At 36.8% G+C, this 20,993-nt stretch overlaps 6 protein-coding genes across 6 annotated transcripts; 4 read left to right on the forward strand and 2 right to left on the reverse strand.

Annotated features, from left to right (window-relative positions):
- The first annotated feature begins 1,132 nt into the window (after positions 1-1,132).
- On the forward strand, positions 1,133-6,961 carry Tsp_10329 (cuticle collagen 1). The gene is made up of 9 exons (XM_003372524.1): positions 1,133-1,279; positions 1,346-1,657; positions 1,712-2,081; positions 3,658-3,691; positions 3,799-4,107; positions 4,180-4,271; positions 4,658-4,690; positions 5,593-5,896; positions 6,847-6,961. Exons 1-9 carry the CDS (start codon positions 1,133-1,135, stop codon positions 6,959-6,961), a joined length of 1,716 nt encoding a protein of 571 aa, XP_003372572.1.
- Positions 6,962-7,131: 170 nt separating this feature from the next.
- Tsp_10330 (sodium/potassium-transporting ATPase subunit beta-1-interacting protein 3) lies at positions 7,132-10,291 on the reverse strand. The gene is made up of 9 exons (XM_003372525.1): positions 10,241-10,291; positions 9,959-10,182; positions 9,674-9,798; positions 9,147-9,427; positions 8,643-9,090; positions 8,515-8,585; positions 8,107-8,315; positions 7,608-8,001; positions 7,132-7,332 (listed from the first exon to the last, which is right to left on the reverse strand). The coding sequence occupies exons 1-9, from the start codon at positions 10,289-10,291 to the stop codon at positions 7,132-7,134; spliced, it is 2,004 nt and encodes a 667-aa protein (XP_003372573.1).
- Positions 10,292-11,073: 782 nt separating this feature from the next.
- Positions 11,074-13,804, forward strand: Tsp_10331 (hypothetical protein). The gene is made up of 7 exons (XM_003372526.1): positions 11,074-11,105; positions 11,206-11,270; positions 12,063-12,103; positions 12,261-12,580; positions 12,652-12,743; positions 12,795-12,800; positions 13,710-13,804. Exons 1-7 carry the CDS (start codon positions 11,074-11,076, stop codon positions 13,802-13,804), a joined length of 651 nt encoding a protein of 216 aa, XP_003372574.1.
- A 480-nt stretch (positions 13,805-14,284) lies between these two features.
- Tsp_10332 (hypothetical protein) lies at positions 14,285-15,136 on the forward strand. Its single transcript, XM_003372527.1, has 2 exons — positions 14,285-14,482; positions 15,020-15,136. The coding sequence occupies exons 1-2, from the start codon at positions 14,285-14,287 to the stop codon at positions 15,134-15,136; spliced, it is 315 nt and encodes a 104-aa protein (XP_003372575.1).
- Positions 15,137-16,761: 1,625 nt separating this feature from the next.
- Positions 16,762-17,175, reverse strand: Tsp_10333 (hypothetical protein). The gene is made up of 3 exons (XM_003372528.1): positions 17,017-17,175; positions 16,927-16,994; positions 16,762-16,885 (listed from the first exon to the last, which is right to left on the reverse strand). Exons 1-3 carry the CDS (start codon positions 17,173-17,175, stop codon positions 16,762-16,764), a joined length of 351 nt encoding a protein of 116 aa, XP_003372576.1.
- A 481-nt stretch (positions 17,176-17,656) lies between these two features.
- Positions 17,657-20,977, forward strand: Tsp_10334 (hypothetical protein). The gene is made up of 5 exons (XM_003372529.1): positions 17,657-17,736; positions 17,822-17,909; positions 18,066-20,487; positions 20,557-20,634; positions 20,862-20,977. Exons 1-5 carry the CDS (start codon positions 17,657-17,659, stop codon positions 20,975-20,977), a joined length of 2,784 nt encoding a protein of 927 aa, XP_003372577.1.
- Positions 20,978-20,993: the final 16 nt, after the last annotated feature.

The following is a 20,993-nucleotide window of genomic DNA, read 5'->3' on the forward strand; positions in this document are numbered from 1 at the left end:
ATGCAAGAAAACTCTGCAATGCTTATTAGAGATGTCTGAAAGTAATCCTTTCCATTATTAAAATTCAACCACTGATTTCGCAGGAGAAATTCGGAATTCGCTTTCGATAAAGTATTCTGATAATTAACAAATAAAACAATTCAATTTACGAAACATTCGTTTAGCATATAAATGATCTTAAAATGAAGAAAATCATCAAGATTTATATCTTGAAATTAATTAATCTGAACTCTATCGTGAATAAAAATAAACATTTGGAAAGTGTAACGTTATTGATTATGCATAATGTTTTGCAAATGATTCTTCACGAAGCAAAACAATATTATCCTTGATGAATTTCATCCAAGCTCTAATTGTACACATAGTCTAAAATGTCTAATCTTAAAAATTGTAAACGCTTTCAAGTGGATTCCTTTTTTTTTCTCATAACGCTGAAAAACAACGAATTATGTCCTCTAAAGTTAAAGTCATTTCTATGTAGTTGATATTGTATCATTAGATTATTACAAGCTTGGAAAAGTGGAAAAAAATCCAGACAACGTTTCATTAACTTCAATAATATAAAATATAAAATGTTTTAAAAAACAAATTTTATTTGCTATTACTTTTTTCGATATTGTCATTTTATTGGAACAATGCAGCTCAGGTACGTTAGCCATAAAATTGGATCTTATATAGTCAGTTGTTCTGTTGCATTTGCGATGCAATGAAACCAAAAGGCTGCATGCAAACAGAAATTTAGGCTGTTCGTTAATCAGACAGTTTCAAAAAACGCTGATCCACATGTAGTCGAATTAAGTCTGCAATGTTAGCAATGTCAACTACTCTGAATGTTGATTTAATGATTGTATCTTAACATTACACATGCTATTGGTTTGGCTTTGGCTAGAAAACCACTAACTTTGATATAGGGCATGCTTCCAAGGTCAAAGAAATTAAATGTAACGGACAAGTTTTTCCCAGTTTTAGCAAAACAGGATGCTATAAAATGAATTTATTTAAAATTTTCTCCTGCAACTTTCCACAACAGCCACCAAACAAAACAATACAAAGTGCAATACTCCTCACCATTGCAAAACGAGAAGAAATTTAATCCACAGGCTGCAACGTTAGTACAGTTCATAGCATAGCCATGTCTACTAAAACTGATATTATGGCTATGCTAGCAATAATGCTAAGCTTGATTGCACTCATGCTCACAGTATCTATTGCACCATTTCTTTTTACCAAAAAGTTAGCAATATCGAATCTTCTAAATGAACAGCTCAACAATTTTGAAGTAAGACTTCCCTTTTGCAACTTTCCAAACCAATAACTGCTTGCACTTACTGTAATGACGGTTAAGGGTTTGTATGAAAAAGTTATTGGTGAAATCAGATTAACTGAAAACAAACCATCAAGGAATAAACGGCAGTCGCAACCGGAAATGGGAATTTGTGAATGCGAAGCAGATTGCATTTGTCCCAGAGGACCACCGGGTCCTCCTGGCATGTCTGGGCTGCACGGTGCACCAGGCAAACCAGGAATGAAAGGAGAAGTTGGCCCACCAGGATCAGTACTCATGGACAAGATGCATGCACAAAAGAAAAAATGCTGCCGAGTATGCCCACCAGGACCTAAAGGACCTCCTGGTCCGCCAGGCAATAAAGGATTTCCAGTAAGCCATTGAATACAGTGCTCACGTTTGGAAATAAAATCAAACTAAATTAAGGGACAAAAAGGTCGACCCGGAAATCCAGGGAAATGTGGAAAACCAGGGTTGCCCGGTCCACCTGGACGTGTTGGAAAACAAGGACTCCCGGGATTCATTGGATTTCCAGGATATCCTGGAGATCCAGGTCTACCTGGGTGTGTTTTCTGTAAGGGACGTCCAGGCTGCAGAGGTCCACCGGGTAAAAAGGGTCAGCGAGGACCTTTCGGACGCCGTGGAAAAGACGGAATTCCGGGAATGCGAGGTGAACCGGGACCTGCTGGACCGCCCGGACCTCCAGGAAAAAAAGGAAACCCTGGCAGACGTGGACCGCCAGGACCAGCAGGAGCACCTGGACCAGATGCCCAATACTGCGCCTGCCCAACAAGAAGTACAGGCTTTCACATCTTTTGATTAAATATACCATAATTTTAGATGGAATTCAACAACCCTCTTATGACTGCGGCTGCTGCGGGTGTGGCAAATGATCCCAGAAATTCAAGTTTGGAACTTTCCTTGCCAACTTCACAGATTCTGAAACTGAAGCTTCGTGACAAGTATCTATAGAATTGCTTGGTGCAGTTAAAAGCATAGAATTATATTTTTAATTAATTAAATTCAATAAATAATCTATATCATGAATTTCTCGTAAGTTTCAGTTCTAAAATAATAAATAAAATAAAAATAAAAAACAATCTACATTCAATGCTTCTTGAAGAAAAACAGTCATTGATAACCATTATACACTGTAATCAAATGTCAGTCAATCTTAATCAACGTTAATAGGTTTCAAATAATGTTGAAAAAACCAGAATTTGCGTTGTTCTACAGTATGAATTCAACATAAAAAACATTTTCTCCCAAAAATTTATAAACCACACTAAAATCAAAGACTAAATTTCATTACTGAAAAAAATGAATAGCTTTAAACCACGTGTCTAGCTAAATTGAAAAACCCTATTTTTCCAATATAAATTCAACTGCGATGAACCTATCCAATACAAAAAATTACATAAAAAAACGCTTGAAACACAAATCATGAAATCATTGTTGAACTGAACTGATTATCAACACTGACTATATCAAATTCAATGAGACAATGCAAAGAAGCACGAATTTCCATATCTGAAGCAATATTAAGTACATCAGATATTTTAACATCATCAAAAACATACTATACAAATATCTGTCATTAACAAGTTCACATATCACAAACTAAAAACTGTACTTTTTATAAGATCAGGTACAAAATTTTACATTATGCTGCAATCACAGAAAATTCAAAGAAAACGCCAATTACAATACCGCAGCGGCTAGCAAACTTTGCAATCGAAAATATTGATTACTTACCACTAATTAAAAATTTGGTAGAGAATGCAAGAACATGCAAAATATTTGACAATACGAAATTTTAGTTTGCAAATTTTCACCATTTTATGATATTGAATTTAAAAATAGCCCTAAAATAGAAATATGGAACGCTTCCTTTACGGCTGATTAATTATTTTCATAGACATTCATGCAATTATTGAATATTTGAAGAGCATGTTAAGCAGCTAATATCAGAAACTGCTTAAAACATCTGCTGAGAAATAATACAGAAAAGCATCACAAAGCACACTGCACTGATGCAATTTAAACCGGCGACCATTGCAGTTTATTAACAATCAAGTGCAGAATGAAAGTTGAAACGATTTTAAGCACAATTCTGTTTCTCTTAACAAATCAGTGCATTCAATCTGGTAATATAATTTTCTTTGAAAGTTGTTTTTATGAATATTTGAATGTATATTAATTTCTGAAATTTGCTTTATTTAAAAAAAGTACAGCTTTTATTGAGGATTTTTAAAATGGATTTTAAAATTATATTTTTAACAAAAATGAAATTCTTTTCATTTAGCTGAGAGGCTGCTATTTGGTTCTCTTAAAAATCAAAGTAACGTTATTGAACTACATAATTATTACAGAAGTCTCGTTGGAGGTGGAAATTTACAATGTTTGGTACGTTTTTTTTTCTCTTTCCCTTGTTGAAAATATTTAGATTATTCAACAGTGTAAACAATCATATTAGTGTAAAAAAATATATATACTTTTAAGACAACTTACAGTGAAGAATTGAGCGAATATGCAGAGGGAGTGGCATCATCTTGCACTATGAGCATGTTTACCACTTATGGAATTGCTTATTCTGTACACAAAGAAATGCCAACTGTAGATGATGTTGTTCGAGCTTTTTACAATGAAGGGAAATATTACGACAGATATACTGGTTCCTGTTCTATTGCTAACGGATGTGTGAATTTTAAGCAATTTGCTTGGTTTGAAGCGAACGCACTTGGTTGCGGCCTATCTAAATGCGAACATTTGAACCACGGATCTGAATCTGGTTATTTCGCTGTCTGCGCATATTCAACAAAGTATACTTATTATTTTTTTTTGGTTTTAGAATATATGTTTCAATAATTAATTTTTTTTCTTTTCTAATTTAGAGCTCGTGCAAGTGGATATCCATTTGCTCCTGCACTTGACTGTTTAACATGTCCAACAGAAAAACCATTGTGCAGTCGAAAATATCACTGCTGTATGCAAAGAATTCAAATAAATTAGCAATATACTGATATATTTATTTTAGGTACAAGTGAACCATACTTGAAAGATTCTTAACATTTTTCAAAAATGCATTTTTGCTGGGTATGTTTTCAGTGATAGTTTAGCAAAGAAGGGAAAATTCCAAAATTTGAAATAAAACAAATGATTCACAAACAATTCAATTTGCATCTGTAACTTTACCCCAATTCATTGAAGAAAACGTTATTCTATTACAAAAATTGCTTGTGGTCTTCAATTTCATTTTAGTAATTTTTCTTAGTTATGTAACATTAGTTATATGAAACTTATATGTATCAGAAATTCAAATTAGTACGTTTTCAGTTTTACAGCTTTAATCAAATTAATTATATTTTTCAGTACGTTCATTATTTGCATCAAGCAACATTACTGGTAGGTCAGTTTAATATCAAATATCAGTGTTACAGTAATTTTTCTTCAAATTTAAAATATGCCCAATTATTTGAAATAAAGTATGCTTATTCTTAACTAAAATGCTTTTAATTTAAATGCCAGACGTGAACATTACAACCATCTGATGAGGTCGCAAAGTCCTGCATGCAATAGAGTTATATTGAAAGAAAAACTGAATGCTGAAGTGAGACATTGCGTGCAAGTAAACAATCTATGAACAAATAAGTTGTTTGTGCAATTATTGATAAAGTGCTATAAACACACAATATATATTTACCGATGAAATATTTTTAAAGCATTTATATTCAACAGTGTAGATTGTCTGACTTTTGTTGATTGTCAAATTGAAAAAAAATAAGATGAACAACTAATTTACAAATAAAAATCAGAATATATTGATGTCTTGACGTGGCGGCAGTGCAAAGTACTGTTGAATAATTAGATTTTCAAGATAATCAAAAAACAACTATGAATGGTATATTGCAGTTAAAAAAGTTTTTTAATAACTGAATGTAATTCCTGCATTTATCATTAAGGCTTTTCAATAAAAGAAATTACATGTTCAAATAAATTTTTAAAAACTTTTTTTGATTTTTAAAATATGCACACATTTTATTACTGTTGCTAGATTTTTGCTCTTTAACAGTTAATTAATAGATAACTCAAATTCATATGCGCTCATGTGTTGAATAAAAATTTAATAATTTTTAGATTAATTGTAAAATAAAAAACTGTGTTGTGTGCTGAAATTTACAATAAATAGTGGTTGTTGGAAATTTTTCTGATTCGAACTTGAAGATCTCCTTTGTAGTGGACTGTAAAGTTGTTTATACATAATCAATGATTAGGTGTGCGATGAGATTTAATTTGTTCAATTTGAGCAAGGAATAAGAGCAGTGAGATAGCAAGCAGAATTGGTTCAGGCAATCTTACAGACGGCGTGTTTTTGAATTATTATTTAGCTGAACTGAAACTACAAATGATGAGATGCCATCCAATCTTGAAAGAGGAAGATAGAGCTTACTTTGAACAGAAAGCTAAAAATTTGAAGCGGCAGAAGCTGGATGCTACTGGTGCTATCTACGGAGAAACGAAAGAACTTGATTCTAGCATCATACAAAGTTGCTTACTTGGTAGCTTAAAAGAAAAAGCCACATACAGTTTCCGAGGAACCAATTTTACCATGTACCAAAGAAATTGTACTTTCGTTATTGGGTGAAGATGCTGTCCAGAAGATCCGTATCATTTCAATATTCAACAATACAATCCAGCGTAGAATCGCTGATATTTTCGCCGCTTTGCATGCTTAGTGCATAGAAAAAATGAAACATTTCCATTATTCTCAATTGAACTTGATGAAACGACAGATGCATCTCTGAACGCCCAGTTGCTGGTTTATTGCAGATACATTTTTGACGGCAGGATGAAAGAAGAATTTCTTTTTTTGTCAGTATTTTGAAACGACAACTACAGCGTACGATGTCATAGATCTTATATCAGCTTATTTTATGAGACACGAACTAAGTTGGAGTAACCTTGTTGGCGTCTTAACAGATGGACCTCCAGCAATGCTGGGCTCAAGATCTTGGTTCTAAGCACGTGTTAAAGAAAGGGCTCCTCAGGCCACATGTATCCATCGTTTTGTCTATCGCGAAGCGCTTGCATCGAAATCATTGCCTGCGAAGTTGGACGTGCTGTTTAAGAAAATTGTTAAAGTAGTTAGTTATGTGAAAGGGACGGAAAAGAATACCCATCTTTTCGAACAGCTCTGTGCTGACATGAGTTCTATTCGTGAAACAGTACTGTTTTATACTGCAGTAGATGGCTATCTGCAGGAAAGTTTCTGGAACGTTTTTAGGCGCTTCGCAACGAAAGAAAAGCGTTCCTCCAAGAGCAAAAGAAACGTGATTTGCTTGAAGTGTACAGTATTAAATATTTTGAAGCATGATTGGCTTATTCTGCAGAACCTTGACATGCTGCCGAAATTAAATGAATGTGAAAATGCAAGGAAAAGATTCGAACTCATTAGCTAGGAGTTGCGTGGGAAATATTTTCAGCGAATAATTGTGAAATTGTTTAGGGCTTTGCAGATGCTTAAATTAAAAACAACATATCAGAAATATTGTTTGCTTCAGATTTTTTAATGATCCACTTTCACCTGACTTACATCTTTCGCCTGCAATTTGTGCTTTACCTGCATTGAAGCAACATATTGATAAGCAGTTATGGGTAACGAAGGAAGAAGTTTAGGGAGCACTGAGTTAGATGAATTCAAAATAGTTATATTTAATTAACAGTAGAAATGAACGAAGATTAGCAAATTGATTTGCAGCTAAAAATCAATAACTAGTTCACTTTTTACTTCATCAAAAGTGCTTATGTCTAATTTGCAATGTTTTATTCAGTGCAATTTAGTACAATTAAACCTGCGATAACGTTCGAATTGAATTGTTCATAAAACGTAGGTTGTCAATCAATTTTAAATAAACAGAAATTCCTGCTTCTTCATTTCCTAATTTTGAAGCCAGACCATCAGATTTAGCTTTTTGTAGCTTCGTCATGAATATACCATACAAATACCAGTTGCCGTTATATTGGCACATTAACGGTGAACCAGTAGGCTGAACGGAAATAAAAAAGTAAATCTTTTACAAACGCATCGTTTATATTTCTCATTATATACTTTTAAAACATGTAACCATCAAAATAGAGAATAACAAAAAAGTAGCTGCCCATTTTTCATGACGGTGATTTGAAAAGTTTTACAGAAATTTGTTATATATTTAGATATTTTACAAATTCTAACTTATAATTAAACATATGTATATCTTATTATTATTATTATTATTAAATGCTTATAAGGAATGAATAAAATTTGAATACTTTCTTCACTTACCAATTGAATTGCTTTCTGGTCAGCAACGCACATTTCACTTCCTTCGTAAAATTCGTTCAGTGTTATTCTTTTACACTCTTCATCTGTTAATATTTTAATTTGATATTGCGCTGCATTTCCATTGATATCCAATCCAGATGCGTAACATGAATCTGTTTCTTGCAAGGAATATTTCTCAGTAATGGCACTGACAGGGGATAGGGATTTTTTAAACACAAAAGGTTTGTCCAATTTTAAAATTGAAACCCCGAGCACCATAAGCTTTTGATCATGATTTGCTAACATTGGGCGTGTAAGTATCTTTTTTAATGTTCTGTATTCAAATTTACTGTCAGAAGTATAACTTTCAGATGACAGAGATTTATGTGCAAGTACTCCAAATCGACTTACTGATCTAAATAAAATTAAACTATTACTTTTGTAAGGATGCATATTTCAAACTATTTAGAGTGAAATGAAAATAATAAAAAATTAATAAGAAAATTATTCGAACAATTACTTTGACCAAACGCACTGCGCAGCGCTCAATATCACATCTGAGTGATTAGAAGAGAGTGTTTTCAACAAACTTCCAGAGCAAGCAATTTTAGGTTTTGGGTCTGTTCTATCAACAATAAATACCATCCAAGGAGCTTTGTGAATGAAATTTCCATCATCTGTTTCTTTCACATGTTTAAATACTTCATTAACACACGATTCTGTTTCGGTCTAAAGCATAATAGAACATTACATATAAATTATTACGGCATTTTTATTTTCATTGTTGTGCTTTAATTACATCGACAAATCATGTATTGGTACTTTATTAAATGCTTCAGGTTCTTTAAAGCAGTTAAAAAGTTAGCAATCAAAATATGCTCATCATTTTTATCCTTATTTATGAACTTTCATAACAGTATTTACTTACCACTTCAATTTCCTCAGATTCTTCAATTTCTTCATCTGCTTCAACATTTATTTCTGATAAATTATTCATTGCTACAATCAAATTAGAAAAGTTAAATTCAAGTTTAAAAATTCATAAATGCAGCTTACTTGAAATATTTAAAGTATAATCTTCAGTTTCATTTCCTTTTTCTTGAGGCAATAATAAGGTAACTTCATCAACACCCTGACTTTCAGCAGAAGATAGCATCATTTCATGAGAAGATCCTGGATTTATTTCTGTTTCCTGCTCTTCCTGCTTTTTGTTGTTTGGTTTCCATTGATCGAAAAATTCTGTCGAAATTTGTTCGTCTTCTTTCACATTTGCATTTTTATCAGTCGCACTATCCTCATCCAAGGTTTCCTCAGAATCATCTCTACCTTCAATAGAAAATTCGTAGCCTTTTTTAGTATACTTGAAACCAATTAAATTTTGAAAATTCAACAAAATATTGTTTTCATAATATTGATGTAGTTTTGAGAAAGAAGGAAGCGATGAATAGATTCCATACAGCACCCAACTTGTGTCTTCCAAGCAAACAAGAGGACTTCCAAGTTTCTAGAGGAAAAGCTAAAGGTAGAAAATGAAAAAATATTGTTCATGAGAGTGCTTACTAGCAGATTCTTTTCAGTGGATCCGATTCCACAGTATTGAAGAAGGTCATAAAAATTTCCCTCTAAAAGCCACTCACATTCCGCTGTTGATAAAACTCTAATAATTTGTCTGCTAATTGTTGAATCTTTTCTGAATATTGGTAATGAACAACGTTTGTTTCTTATCGAGGCATCCGAAACTGAACGCCTTGGAAGACAAGGAGGATATGATTTTTCTGTAAACATTACTGGCTTTTTTAAGTGCAAAACTGCAAATCCTCGATTGTTCGCAGAGTCATATGCTAAAAGTAAGTGAAATGGATGATCGGCCCTTAAAATTTTTACTAACTAACGAAGCAATTTAAGCGTAAAAAATTTAAATAATGAAATAAAAATGTATTCAACGTGTGCATTAAAAATTTTTATTATTTTTACTATGTCCATTTCATTTCAGACATGCACATGTAATGCGTAGATGTGCATGTATAATCATATAAAATTAGAAATAATCTTTATGAACTTCCATGATGATGCATATTAAGACTTACCCGGAACCGGTATAACAGTAATTTTTAAAATCGGCACGTGCTGTACCTTCGTAAATTGACTGTATGATTTGTCCACTCCAGCTACAACTGAATAGTAGTCTTTTGAAATATACATGCCAAGTAACCTAGAATTATTAAATTATGAACATTTTTGGTACTTAATTTTACTTTTATTGAACATCACTGTATGAAACAGAGTATACCAACGTAAAATATCTAATTTTACTTACTGTTATATTATATTATTATTATTAATTACTGTAAGCAATAAAAGCAAAGACTAACTTAGACCAGAAACAGTTGGCTGATGTAACAACAAGATTTGTTTGATTGTCATTTCCGGATGGTATTAAACTTCCAAGACAACGTACACTTTTGAATCCTAGTATATTTCGTTCAATCAAAACAGTCCATGGAAAATTAAGTTCGCTATTTCCTCGTGAGAGGTAATCTTTTGCTGCATGCTCTAAACTAGGATCTTTTCCTCCACATTTCCAGCCATTAGTACCCTATTTTAAATTTAAAAAAGTTTCATATTTTAGAAAACATACCGCAAATTATACTTACCACAAATAGAATAAAACAAGTAACAACGCTAGTGAACATGTGAATACTCATTTTTAATTTCTCTTTGAAAACAAGCTATTTTATATAGAAATTTTTTGTTCAGTGAAAAATTAAATGAGTGAAATACAAACAGAATATTGTAAATATTTATTAAAGATGGGTGCTTTTCTTCCTCTTAAATTTTTTGCAAAAATTTTTCCAATTAATTGCCAGAAAAAAGCCACCACATGGTGCAATACTGAAATCAGCTGTGCTGAATAAACAAAATAAGAAGATATTACTATCACAAAGAACGCTTATTCTTTTAAAATAGTGGATGTTCTTTGGCGTGTTTGAAAAGCGAGAATTATTGATTATGCAAAATTTTCAGCTTAATTAAAATAAAACAAACATGTCGTTACTTCTCAGTGAAAATTTTACGTTTATAAAGGCACAATTGACGTAAAGCAATTTTCAAGTGAGTTAAGAAAGCTTCTCGTAATTATATTTGCAGACCTGAGAGAACTGTTTCCATAAACGACCGCCAGTTTAAGTATTCTTTGCATCTTTTTCTTTTGCCATCATGATCAACAGGCAAATTATTTGAACAAGTTGATAATCCATGGTCAACAATCTAAATTTAATAATAAACTATTTATTTGCACACATACTTATTTAACGTGGAAAAAGCTGATCTTCATGAAAAAACAGCAAGGAATAAGAATGCATGAAAAATGGATTCTTTTAAATTACATATTTCCTTTCAAAATGAATATATTTGTGCTAATTGAGAGATCTTGTCATTTCTCAGTTGCTAATTTTGCATAAACATTTTTATTGCTCAGATAGCACAAATGCAAAAGCTCCAAATTATGCAAAAACAACAGTAATTGAAATATGATATTTGGAAATGGGAAATGCTAATTTTCATTCTTTGAATACTTTGTTTTAAACAAAATTTTAAATTTTCTAGAAAATACATTCAGATGCGTACACAGGAAAAATTTTCAATCTTCCAAGCAGTGCTTTCAGTTTGATGACATGCTCGCATGTTTTACATTTTGACAAATCCTTCCAATGCTTCAAATATAGTAGATTTCTTGCATTTTTATTTGTGAATTCTGCATGATACTCATATTTCATGATTTCTACAGATGACTAGCGGATCAGTTTGAAATTTCTCATATTGTTGTAATAATAATATTAAAAATAACCAGAACTTTAGAGAAAACGTCAGTCACTACAAAGCAACGTCTGAATTCCAATTAAAAGTAGTGATTACTTAACACTAATTAAAAATTTGGCCAAGATAGCCAGGACATGTAAAATATTTGACAATACGAAATTTTAGTTTGCAAATTTTCACCATTTTATGATATTGAATTTAAAAATAGCCCTAAAATAGAAATATGGAGCGCTTCCTTTACGGCTGATTAATTATTTTCATAGACATTCTTGCAGTTGTTGAATATTTGAAGAGCATGTTAAGCAGCTAATATCAGAAACTGTTTAAAACATCTGCTGAGAAATAATACAGAAAAGCATCACAAAGCACACTGCACTGATGTAATTTAAACCGGCGACACTGCTCCATTGCAGTTTATTAACAATCAAATGCAGAATGAAAGTTGAAACGATTTTAAGCACAATTCTGTTTCTCTTAACAAATCAGTGCATTCAATCTGGTAATATAATTTTCTTTGAAAGTTGTTTTTATGAAAATTTGAATGTATATTAATTTCTGAAATTTACTTTATTTAAAAAAAGTACAGCTTTTATTGAGGATTTTTAAAATGGATTTTAAAATTATATTTTTAACAAATATGAAATTCTTTTCATTTAGCTGAGAGGCTGCTATTTGGTTCTCCTAAAAATCAAAGTAACGTTATTGAACTACATAATTATTACAGAAGTCTCGTTGGAGGTGGAAATTTACAATGTTTGGTACGTTTTTTTTCTCTTTTCCTTGTTGAAAATATTTCGATTATTCAACAGTGTAAAAGATCATATTAGTGTAAAAAAATATATATATACTTTTAAGACAACTTACAGTGAAGAATTGAGCGAATATGCAGAGGGAGTGGCATCATCTTGCACAATGAGCATGTTTACCACTTATGGAATTGCTTATTCTGTACACAAAGAAATGCCAACTGTAGATGATGTTGTTCGAGCCTTTTACAATGAAGGGAAATATTACGACAGATATACTGGTTCCTGTTCTATTGCTAACGGATGTGTGAATTTTAAGCAATTTGCTTGGTTTGAAGCGAACGCACTTGGTTGCGGCCTATCTAAATGCGAACATTTAAACCATGGATCTGAATCTGGTTATTTCGCTGTCTGCGCATATTCAACAAAGTATACTTATTATTTTTTTTGGTTTTAGAATATATGTTTTAGTAATTAATTTTTTTTCTTTTCCAATTTAGAGCTCGTGCAAGTGGATATCCATTTGCTCCTGCACTTGACTGTTTAACATGTCCAACAGAAAAACCATTGTGCAGTCGAAAATATCACTGCTGTATGCAAAGAATTCAAATAAATTAGCAATATACTGATATATTTATTTTAGGTACAAGTGAATCATACTTGAAAAATTCTTAATTATGCTTCTGCAGTGTTTTTTGAGTAGTTTATGAAAAAAAAGTTATGGAGTGCTCGAATTTTGAAATAAATGGACACAAATGTTTTTGTTTTTTTTTGCCCACCTGCCCATTCTTTATGTAATTTTTAAAATAAAATTTAAAAATATTTGTTTTTTTATTTATATAACAATTTAAACTTATCAAAAGTACTGCGTAATAGCTGCTTTATGTTATTGCTTTATTAAATTGCATCAAATGATAGTTTTTGACTACAATTAAATTGATGGAATTTGCTGCGGTCATGAGTAACCGGAATCGCAAGTTTCTGTTGTCATGACATTGTTTCCGTGAAACATTTTTTTGCCCGTCATATCGTGCCACTGCATAAACAATAGTCAATGAAAATTTACATTTTTGTGTAAAAAATGCCGTCGTGATCGTGTAAAAGTTTATTTGTTCTATTTTTATTCTACTATTATTATTTGATGCATTGTTCTTGATGCTCAAGGGGGGCTCAAGATGTGGGTTTAGTGCTCTGAAGTTTTGCATTAGTTATAATTTTTGCCGTTCAATGAGTTTTTTTTGAAAATTGTTATTTGTTAAACTTAATTGCAAAAACATTTTTTAGACTGAATTGTTCTTCATTTCTTATGATGCAAAGTTGTTTACATGAAAATTTGTTTTTCAAGTAATGAAATTTCTTAAGTAAAACTAATATCCATATGTTTGACAGGAAATAATTGTTTCTCAAATTACACTCATTTGTCATATACTTGCATATCATTTTCATACTGTAGAACAATGTTTTCTTGCACAGATGATTTATTTAGCTTGAAATGGTGAATCAGTGCCAGTTGATTTGTTCAACTGCTTTAGTTTTTATTTCGAAATTTTTCTCCTAGCGACTGTACGTTTTCAATTGTGCGATCCCAGTAGAATTGGTGAATGTTTCGTCGGTGCTGACTTGTGCAATGATCGATCCGTTGCTAAAGCATAAGCTGACACCAGCGTTCGTGGGATCGAACAATTGGTTCGAAGCGATGACTTGTTTCGAATTATTGCAGTGCGTTTGTGGATGAGGAATGGCAATCGATCGCCCGCCTCTGACAATGTGTCAGTGGTGTCGCCGGACGCGTCAGTTGTGCATGATCAGCGTCCAATGAGCAGGCGTATAGCCGAATTCTCAGCTTGTTGTCTTGCGAATTGCGCGGCATTTTCGCTTCTTCCTCTTTGCCAGTGCCTGACGCTATGCCGCTTTTCGCATCGGCAGCTTCCAATGCTTCGCAGCATTACTGCTTTCTTTGATTGAAAACGTTGCGAATGTTCAACTTCATATAAACTAGCAGATGAAAATTGGCTACAATAAAATAATTTTCATTATTAATTGTTGATTTGTATTATTGTTGTTAATCGAATTAGTTGGTTATTTTTGGTTGTTTTGAGGACGTGGCACGCGAGTGATCCATCGCAGTTTTGGATGGACGTGTGCCGCGTTGTTTCACCGAGGCACATCGAACAGGACCATCAGAATTTGAACAGTTTTGGCTCGTCTCCGCTACAACCGGCGTCGCCTCTGTACGCGCCGCGGCGCCGTCTTGCTTCTACCCAAAACATGGATTTCAATTTGAATGCCAGCCCTGGACACAGATCCTCCCAAGACGGCTCTTTCATACAGGTATGCTTGCGAATTTCCACTTTGCCAAAACAGAGAGAAGGAGAGAGAGAGTGAGAGGGATCAATACTTGAATGTTAAATCCTTGCTTTTCTGATTTTCCATTAAAAAAATCGATTCAACCACCAAGACTGGTAATTTAGAGCGTATTACTATTATTATTATTATTATTATTATTATTATTATTATTATTATTATTGTTGTTATTGTTATCGTCAACATTGCACTACTGCTCGTTTTATTTTGTTACTTATAATCATGTGCGTCTCGGGGGAAGAGAGGATTGGGGGGGGGGGGTTCTTGACACGATTTATGTGCAGTTATTATTTGTTTGTGTTAGTTGGGTTTTTTTCCTTGTTTTTCACTTTCCGCTCACAGTTGTAGCTGCTTAGCTCCGTTTCTAGATGAACATTGTTTTCCAGTAGTTGTATTTTTCATTCAACGATCGTGTAATGAACGATCAATTTTCATTTTCCTCTGCAACTGATGCAAGGCCGGAAATGGCAACCAGCACAACATATATATATAAATATATATCAGTCAAAATGTTCACATCAATGTTTGTTCGTCGTCGATTTATGCAATTTTCCGCTTTTTGGTGGAATTATGCAACCAGTTGGATTCGATGATTGGATATTTTCAAGTGTTGATTTTTGAAAAGAAGAAAGAACAAAAACAGCAAAAATATTGAATACTCTGATTGGAAAAAGAAGAAAATCAGCATTAGCTCTTTGTGAATGCGTGTGTATGTGTGTAGTGTGTGTGTGTGTGAGTGTGTGTATGTAGCATGCGAGTGAGAAGCAGTTTGCAATTTGCCCATCAAGCAAGCAAGCAAGCAGCGTACGTTTATTCTCGTTCGGCCGTGAAGGACGTCAAGCTTGAACGTTTAAAGGTGAATATGTTTTATTTTAATTGACAGCGTCCGCTTTCGTTCGCGAGTTTGTTCTTGAAAATGATGGTCGTTCAACTGGCAAGCAGAGGATGGAAAAAAAAACAAATTGCCTCATTTAAATTATTCAGTTTTGTTTAATTGCTATGAAATGACATTGAAAAAGGTAACAGAAGAAAATTGGCGCCGAAATGGATGATGAGAATAATAATAATAATAATCTCGACTGCATTGAATTGCCGTTGAAAATGCGGTTTCAGTTAAAGGAGGGAGATTTTTATTATATCGACGAAGAAAATTGTTACAAATGGCCATTGAAATGATCAAATTTACCATCATCATGTTGACGATTTGATGTCGATATGTTTAATGAAAGAAAATGGACTACTATATTGAACTGTGGGAAATGTTCTTGAACTGTATTCTTTAATCAGTTAATGCGGCAATTTTGTCGGGAAGGGATTGAAATTTACATGATTGCATGTTCAGCATTGATTGGTTGGTTGGTTGGTGGATATAGTTGAGAAAGTTATTATTATAATTTTTTTTTTGTTTTGAATTTATCGATGCTCTTCTTTTGATTGGGAACTTCATCGGAGGTGGAAGGACGAAGTTGGCAGCAGCACTTGTTGTGAATTGCTCTTCGCTTGTCAGTGACATGTTTTTGATTTCATAAATTGGTTGTTGCCTATGCAGCAGCAGCAGCATATATGTAATAATAGTCAGTAGTAGTAGTAGTAGTAGTAGTAGTGCTGCTGTTGGTCAAAAGTGTTCAACATATTTTGTTTGAAATGTTAAAATTGTGGATTGCTTGGGATTTTTACCAAGCAGTATTGGGAAAATGAGCAAGAAAATATTGTTGATGACGCAGAGTCGATGTTTGGTTTGAATTTGCATTATTGTCGTTCGTTGAACAATTGAATGCAAGTGCGTACAGCAAAACGGGGCAGATGGGCGGCCAGTGGAATTGGTGCGGTCGCTAATGAACGAAATGGTTCGGCTTTGTCGAGTACTTTGGGATGAATGACCCGTCCACTACAGCATCGGTTCAAGCTGGATGAGGAAAAGAGACGGCGAGAATTGATTCTTTCAATCGGTACGATGGACGGACGAAGTGATTCGACCACTCTGTTCAATGTCCATTGCTCCAATGCGCACACTTCAATGGATCGATTCGATTTTGTTCTGTTCACTTTATTGGCTTTTCAATTTTCCCTCAACGCATCCCATCCTTGAAACGACGACCGACGATTTCATCATCGTTTATTTTGTTGGGAAAACGAATTTTTATCCTTGTTGTTGTCGGTGATGATAATCTTTGTTGTCTGTCCATCAGAGCTGAAATTTGAAACCAACACCGCCACTGTCGTTTGGTTTGGGATGGAATTCGATCTCAGCTTTGGACGATAATCTGCCACGACGATGATTCGATTCCAGATTCAAATTGCGCAACGTCATCAAATTCCAATTTCAATTCAAATTTCATTTTCCTTTCCATTGACGACATTTCCTCGAAACTGAAACAATGGAATTTTCACATTTCACGCATATTTTTCACTGTTTGCGCTCAACCGTTGACCGACCGATCATCTCAAAGTGTGCTTGCATCCATCCATACATACATATCTGTATATATATATATTCAAACAAAGCTGTATCGGATAGTGTCATTTTTGGATCTCGGCTGCTGTTGTTGCTGCTTTAACGGTGGCCGAGTGGAAATAATTTCAAATGCCAAAACACAACCAAATGTGCAACGTCGCAGTTGCGCATCACAATGTTTGATTGATTGGCGTTTCTCTCTCATTCCGAACGCTCACCAACGTCACGGGATAAAAAATGAAAAGCCCCCACCACCACGATTACTCATTTTCCCGTGCCTACACGATTGTCTGTGGTGAAGCTCGGTTTAAATGTGTTCTTTTTTTTCTGCTCCATTTCTTCACCAAAAACAACAATCGTGCTCGTTGATCAAATTTGATAAATATTTCTTTTTCATCTACGAATACTTTTGCTCGTTTATTGGTCAAAATTGATCTAGTGAATTTATATTTAGATGGGCAGGTTTAATTGGAAAATTCTCAAATGTGAACAACAATTTTCGCATGTCACTGGTAAATTCAATTATAATAATAATAATAATACACCGCATAAAATTTACGGAACAGTTGAAAAAAAAACGCCTGTCGCTTTCGTGAAAAATTGACTAATTATTGATAATATTATTTCTTTTTTTCTTGACCATTCATGGTCCATATTTATTGATTTTTTATTTTTCCATTTTCTCGATGTTTGCATTCAAATTACAACCCGTTTGTCACGTTTTTCCAATTATCGATCTTGTCCGTTGCGTCGTCAACATTCTCCGGTTGATGTTTTCGTTTAATCTGCTGTTCGGCGTTGTTTTAAAATTTAGTCCACTCCATCCACTGGTTGTACTATTTATCGATCAGGCGGCCCGTCAAAGCGGCATTGTTCATTTTCGTCTCGCGACGTTTCGCCCAACAAAATTCCTACTTAACAGTTATTCTTGAGAATACTGTAATTCTTCGGTATTTATTGAATAGCAGGTATAATGGAGGGGGTGGGGGGAAGAACGTTTCCAATTGTTGTTGTTGTTGTAGTGAGATGAAATTTAAAATGACAATATTCGATTTGTCGTCGTTTTATAATTTACAAAATTGTAAACTAATTCAGGATGAAGATATACAATTGATATATGGTCATTTCAACAATTACAACGGTGGTGCGACGTCGACCGGTTGTTCGTCGTTGGACAATTGTTCGGGTTCGGGCGTAACTGGCTTGGGCGTTGGCGCGGGCGCCGGCGCCGGCGTGGCGCGCTCGCCGACCGAATCCTGGCTGAGTCGGGAAAAGGCGTGGGCGAACGACTGCGACGTGAACGTGGCGTTTTTGGATTTCAGCAACTTCACCGGCGAGCAGATCGCCGACGCTCTGAAAAGCCGCTTCGAAGTCGGCGCTGGCCAGTCGTCGTCGTCGTTCGCCGCCGACGTGTTCGCCGCCTCGCCGCTGTTCGGACCGTTGCTCGCGTCGACCAACGCCGGCGCCGCTGCCGGTGCCGACGATGGCGCAGACGACGACGACGACCGCAACGACAACTGGACGTCGTCGCGGAAACGTTGCGGACCGGCGTCGGCTGGCAACAGGGCCGCCGGGCGGGCGTGTCGCGTGTCGACGGACAGTTTGGATTGGGGTTCGGACGTGGAGCCGGACGCTTTGAGCGCCGCCTGCGCCGCCAGACCAGCCGACTACGTGCTCACTTTCGAAAGTCGCTGCTCGGACGAAGCAGCGGCCAGACCGTTGACCAGCTGGAATCGTCTGGGTGCAGACTTGTCGAAACGTCGGCCGCCGAAGAGCACCAGCCTACCGGCGATGGGTCGCGCCGGCGCGTCTTCGACGTTGCTCAGCTCCGGCACCACTGGTTCGTGTTCGTCCAGTCCAGCCAACACGGACAACAATGTCGACACTACTGACAGCAACCACACCCACAATCATCACCACAGCAACACCCAGAACAGTGGTAGCAGTAGCAGTAACAACAACAACAACAACAGTGGTGGTGGTGGTGGTATTGGGAATGGTAAATTTTCTCTGCTCCGTGCTTTTCGAGACAGAGTTGCGGATGCGTTGCAGACGAGCATCGGTGCCAAGGTGGTGGCGAGCAGTGAACCACCGGCGCACGAATCGAGCGGCTACCACACCGGTGGCACCCAGTCGTCGCAGACGTTGGATACCAATCGGACGACCGTCGACACTGACCGCTGGTCAAGTCGCACCGCGCCGTTCGAAGGGGGTCAGTTTTTTCTCAACTCCCGCTGCCCAGTGGACGTCAATCAGAACTTGCTGATCGCCACCGCTGGCTGCGTTGAAGCGGAGGCGCCGAATCGTCGGCCGACGTTCGACTCGCGACCCCACACTGCGGCGCAGCTTTCGCCACCGACCGCGTGCCAGGACAAGTCGATCCAGACGTGCGCGGGCGGCCGGCTGGCGCCCGAATTGGAATTTCTTCGTCTCCCGTTCGCCCTGCCCCGTCTGATGCCCGGTCTGACTCCATTCCCGTTGTCCCTGCTCGACCAGTTGTCGTCGAAAGCACGCGGCAACGCTGCCGCGGCGGCAACCGCCCACTTTCTCCACCGACCACCGGTCGGGCAGCGGCCGGCGTCGTCGTCGACTTGGTCGTGGTCGTCGTCGAATGGTCGTCTGCCGGCCAAACTGATCCCGTCTCCGCCGGCGCGTCGTCGTCTGGTCGCCGTCGGCGGCGCTCGTCGACCGCCGGTCAAGCGCGACTCGGGTTTCGAGTCGTGCGTGCCGCCGCCGGCTCACGTCCACGACTGGGAATCGTTGGCCGTACTGTTGCCCGACCACGTGCAGCGCATGTATTCCACCAACAATTCGTCGTCCAGTTGCTGGTCCGGTACCGGTACCGGTGCCGGTGCCGGTGCCGCGGCAGCCGGCTCGCGTTGTTGCTATCCGTCCAGTATTGACAAGCCGGCGTCGATCTGGCCCGGACGACCGCCGTTCCTCTGGTCGCAGGCCTACTGCAGCAATTCGTCTCGACGAACGGTCGCGTCGGGCGTGGCTTCTTCGGGCGACGAAGCGCTGACCGGCATTTTCCGTCCCCGTCGACGGCGATGTTGCTGTTGCCGCAGCTGTGGCGCATCTACCCAATCGGAACGGCCCTTCAATCAGATCCACAACTACAACTACCACCACCACCACCACCACCACAGTTGCTGTCACAACAGTGGAGCTGCGGTGCCGTTGAAAGGGTCTCTGCCGGATCGGTTTTTCTCTTTGGAAAACGTCACGCGATACGGTCACGGCTACTATCAACAGCCGGTCGGCTTTGCTTTGAAAAAGTGTGCTTCCACCAGGCAGTTGCCGTTCGCCGTCGACCAACAGCAGCAACAACTATCCGACGACACTGACTTTTCGGATTGTTGTTGTTGTTGTTGTTGTTGTTGTTGTTGTTCTGGTGGTGGTAGTGGTAGTGGTAGTGGTAGTGGTGCTGGTTGTTCCAAATGTGGCTGTGGGTTTGGATCTTGGACACGGCATCGTCATCATCATCATCATCATCATCATCGACTGTCCAAAGATGGTTTGTTTTTTTTATTGGTTGAATTATGTTTATTTATTTATTTATTTATTTGTTTGTTTTGCTTTTCAGGATGCGACGATGATGAGGTCGATCACGCCGGCAGTTTCAGTCCGGCAATTGGTGAAATACTTTATCGACAAAAAACCGGTAAGCGAAACAATTGTGCGATCGATAATTGAAATTTACTACAATTTCAAAATTGTCAATATTCCTTTTTATTCGATTTAAGATTTGGTTCGAAAATTTGTTCTCTCCTGTGATCGGTTAAAAATGAATCTCATTCCCGATTGTTGTTATTCCAACGAGGTTTAGATCACCATTGATAGACGGACAATTGGATTGCAGTTTGTTTATTTGTTTGTTTATTTATTCAGAAAAATGGTCCTCTGTACCGGTGGATGATTTGTTCGATTGTGAATTTTCTCGAAGATGGTCTTACTGTACCCAACACGATCTGGTCGGTAATATGTTCGGCGACAAAAATGGGTAGGTGCATCTGTCGGTTG

This window comes from Trichinella spiralis, assembly GCF_000181795.1.
Source record: "Trichinella spiralis strain ISS 195 chromosome Unknown Scfld9, whole genome shotgun sequence".
In the NCBI taxonomy this organism is placed as follows: domain Eukaryota; kingdom Metazoa; phylum Nematoda; class Enoplea; order Trichinellida; family Trichinellidae; genus Trichinella; species Trichinella spiralis.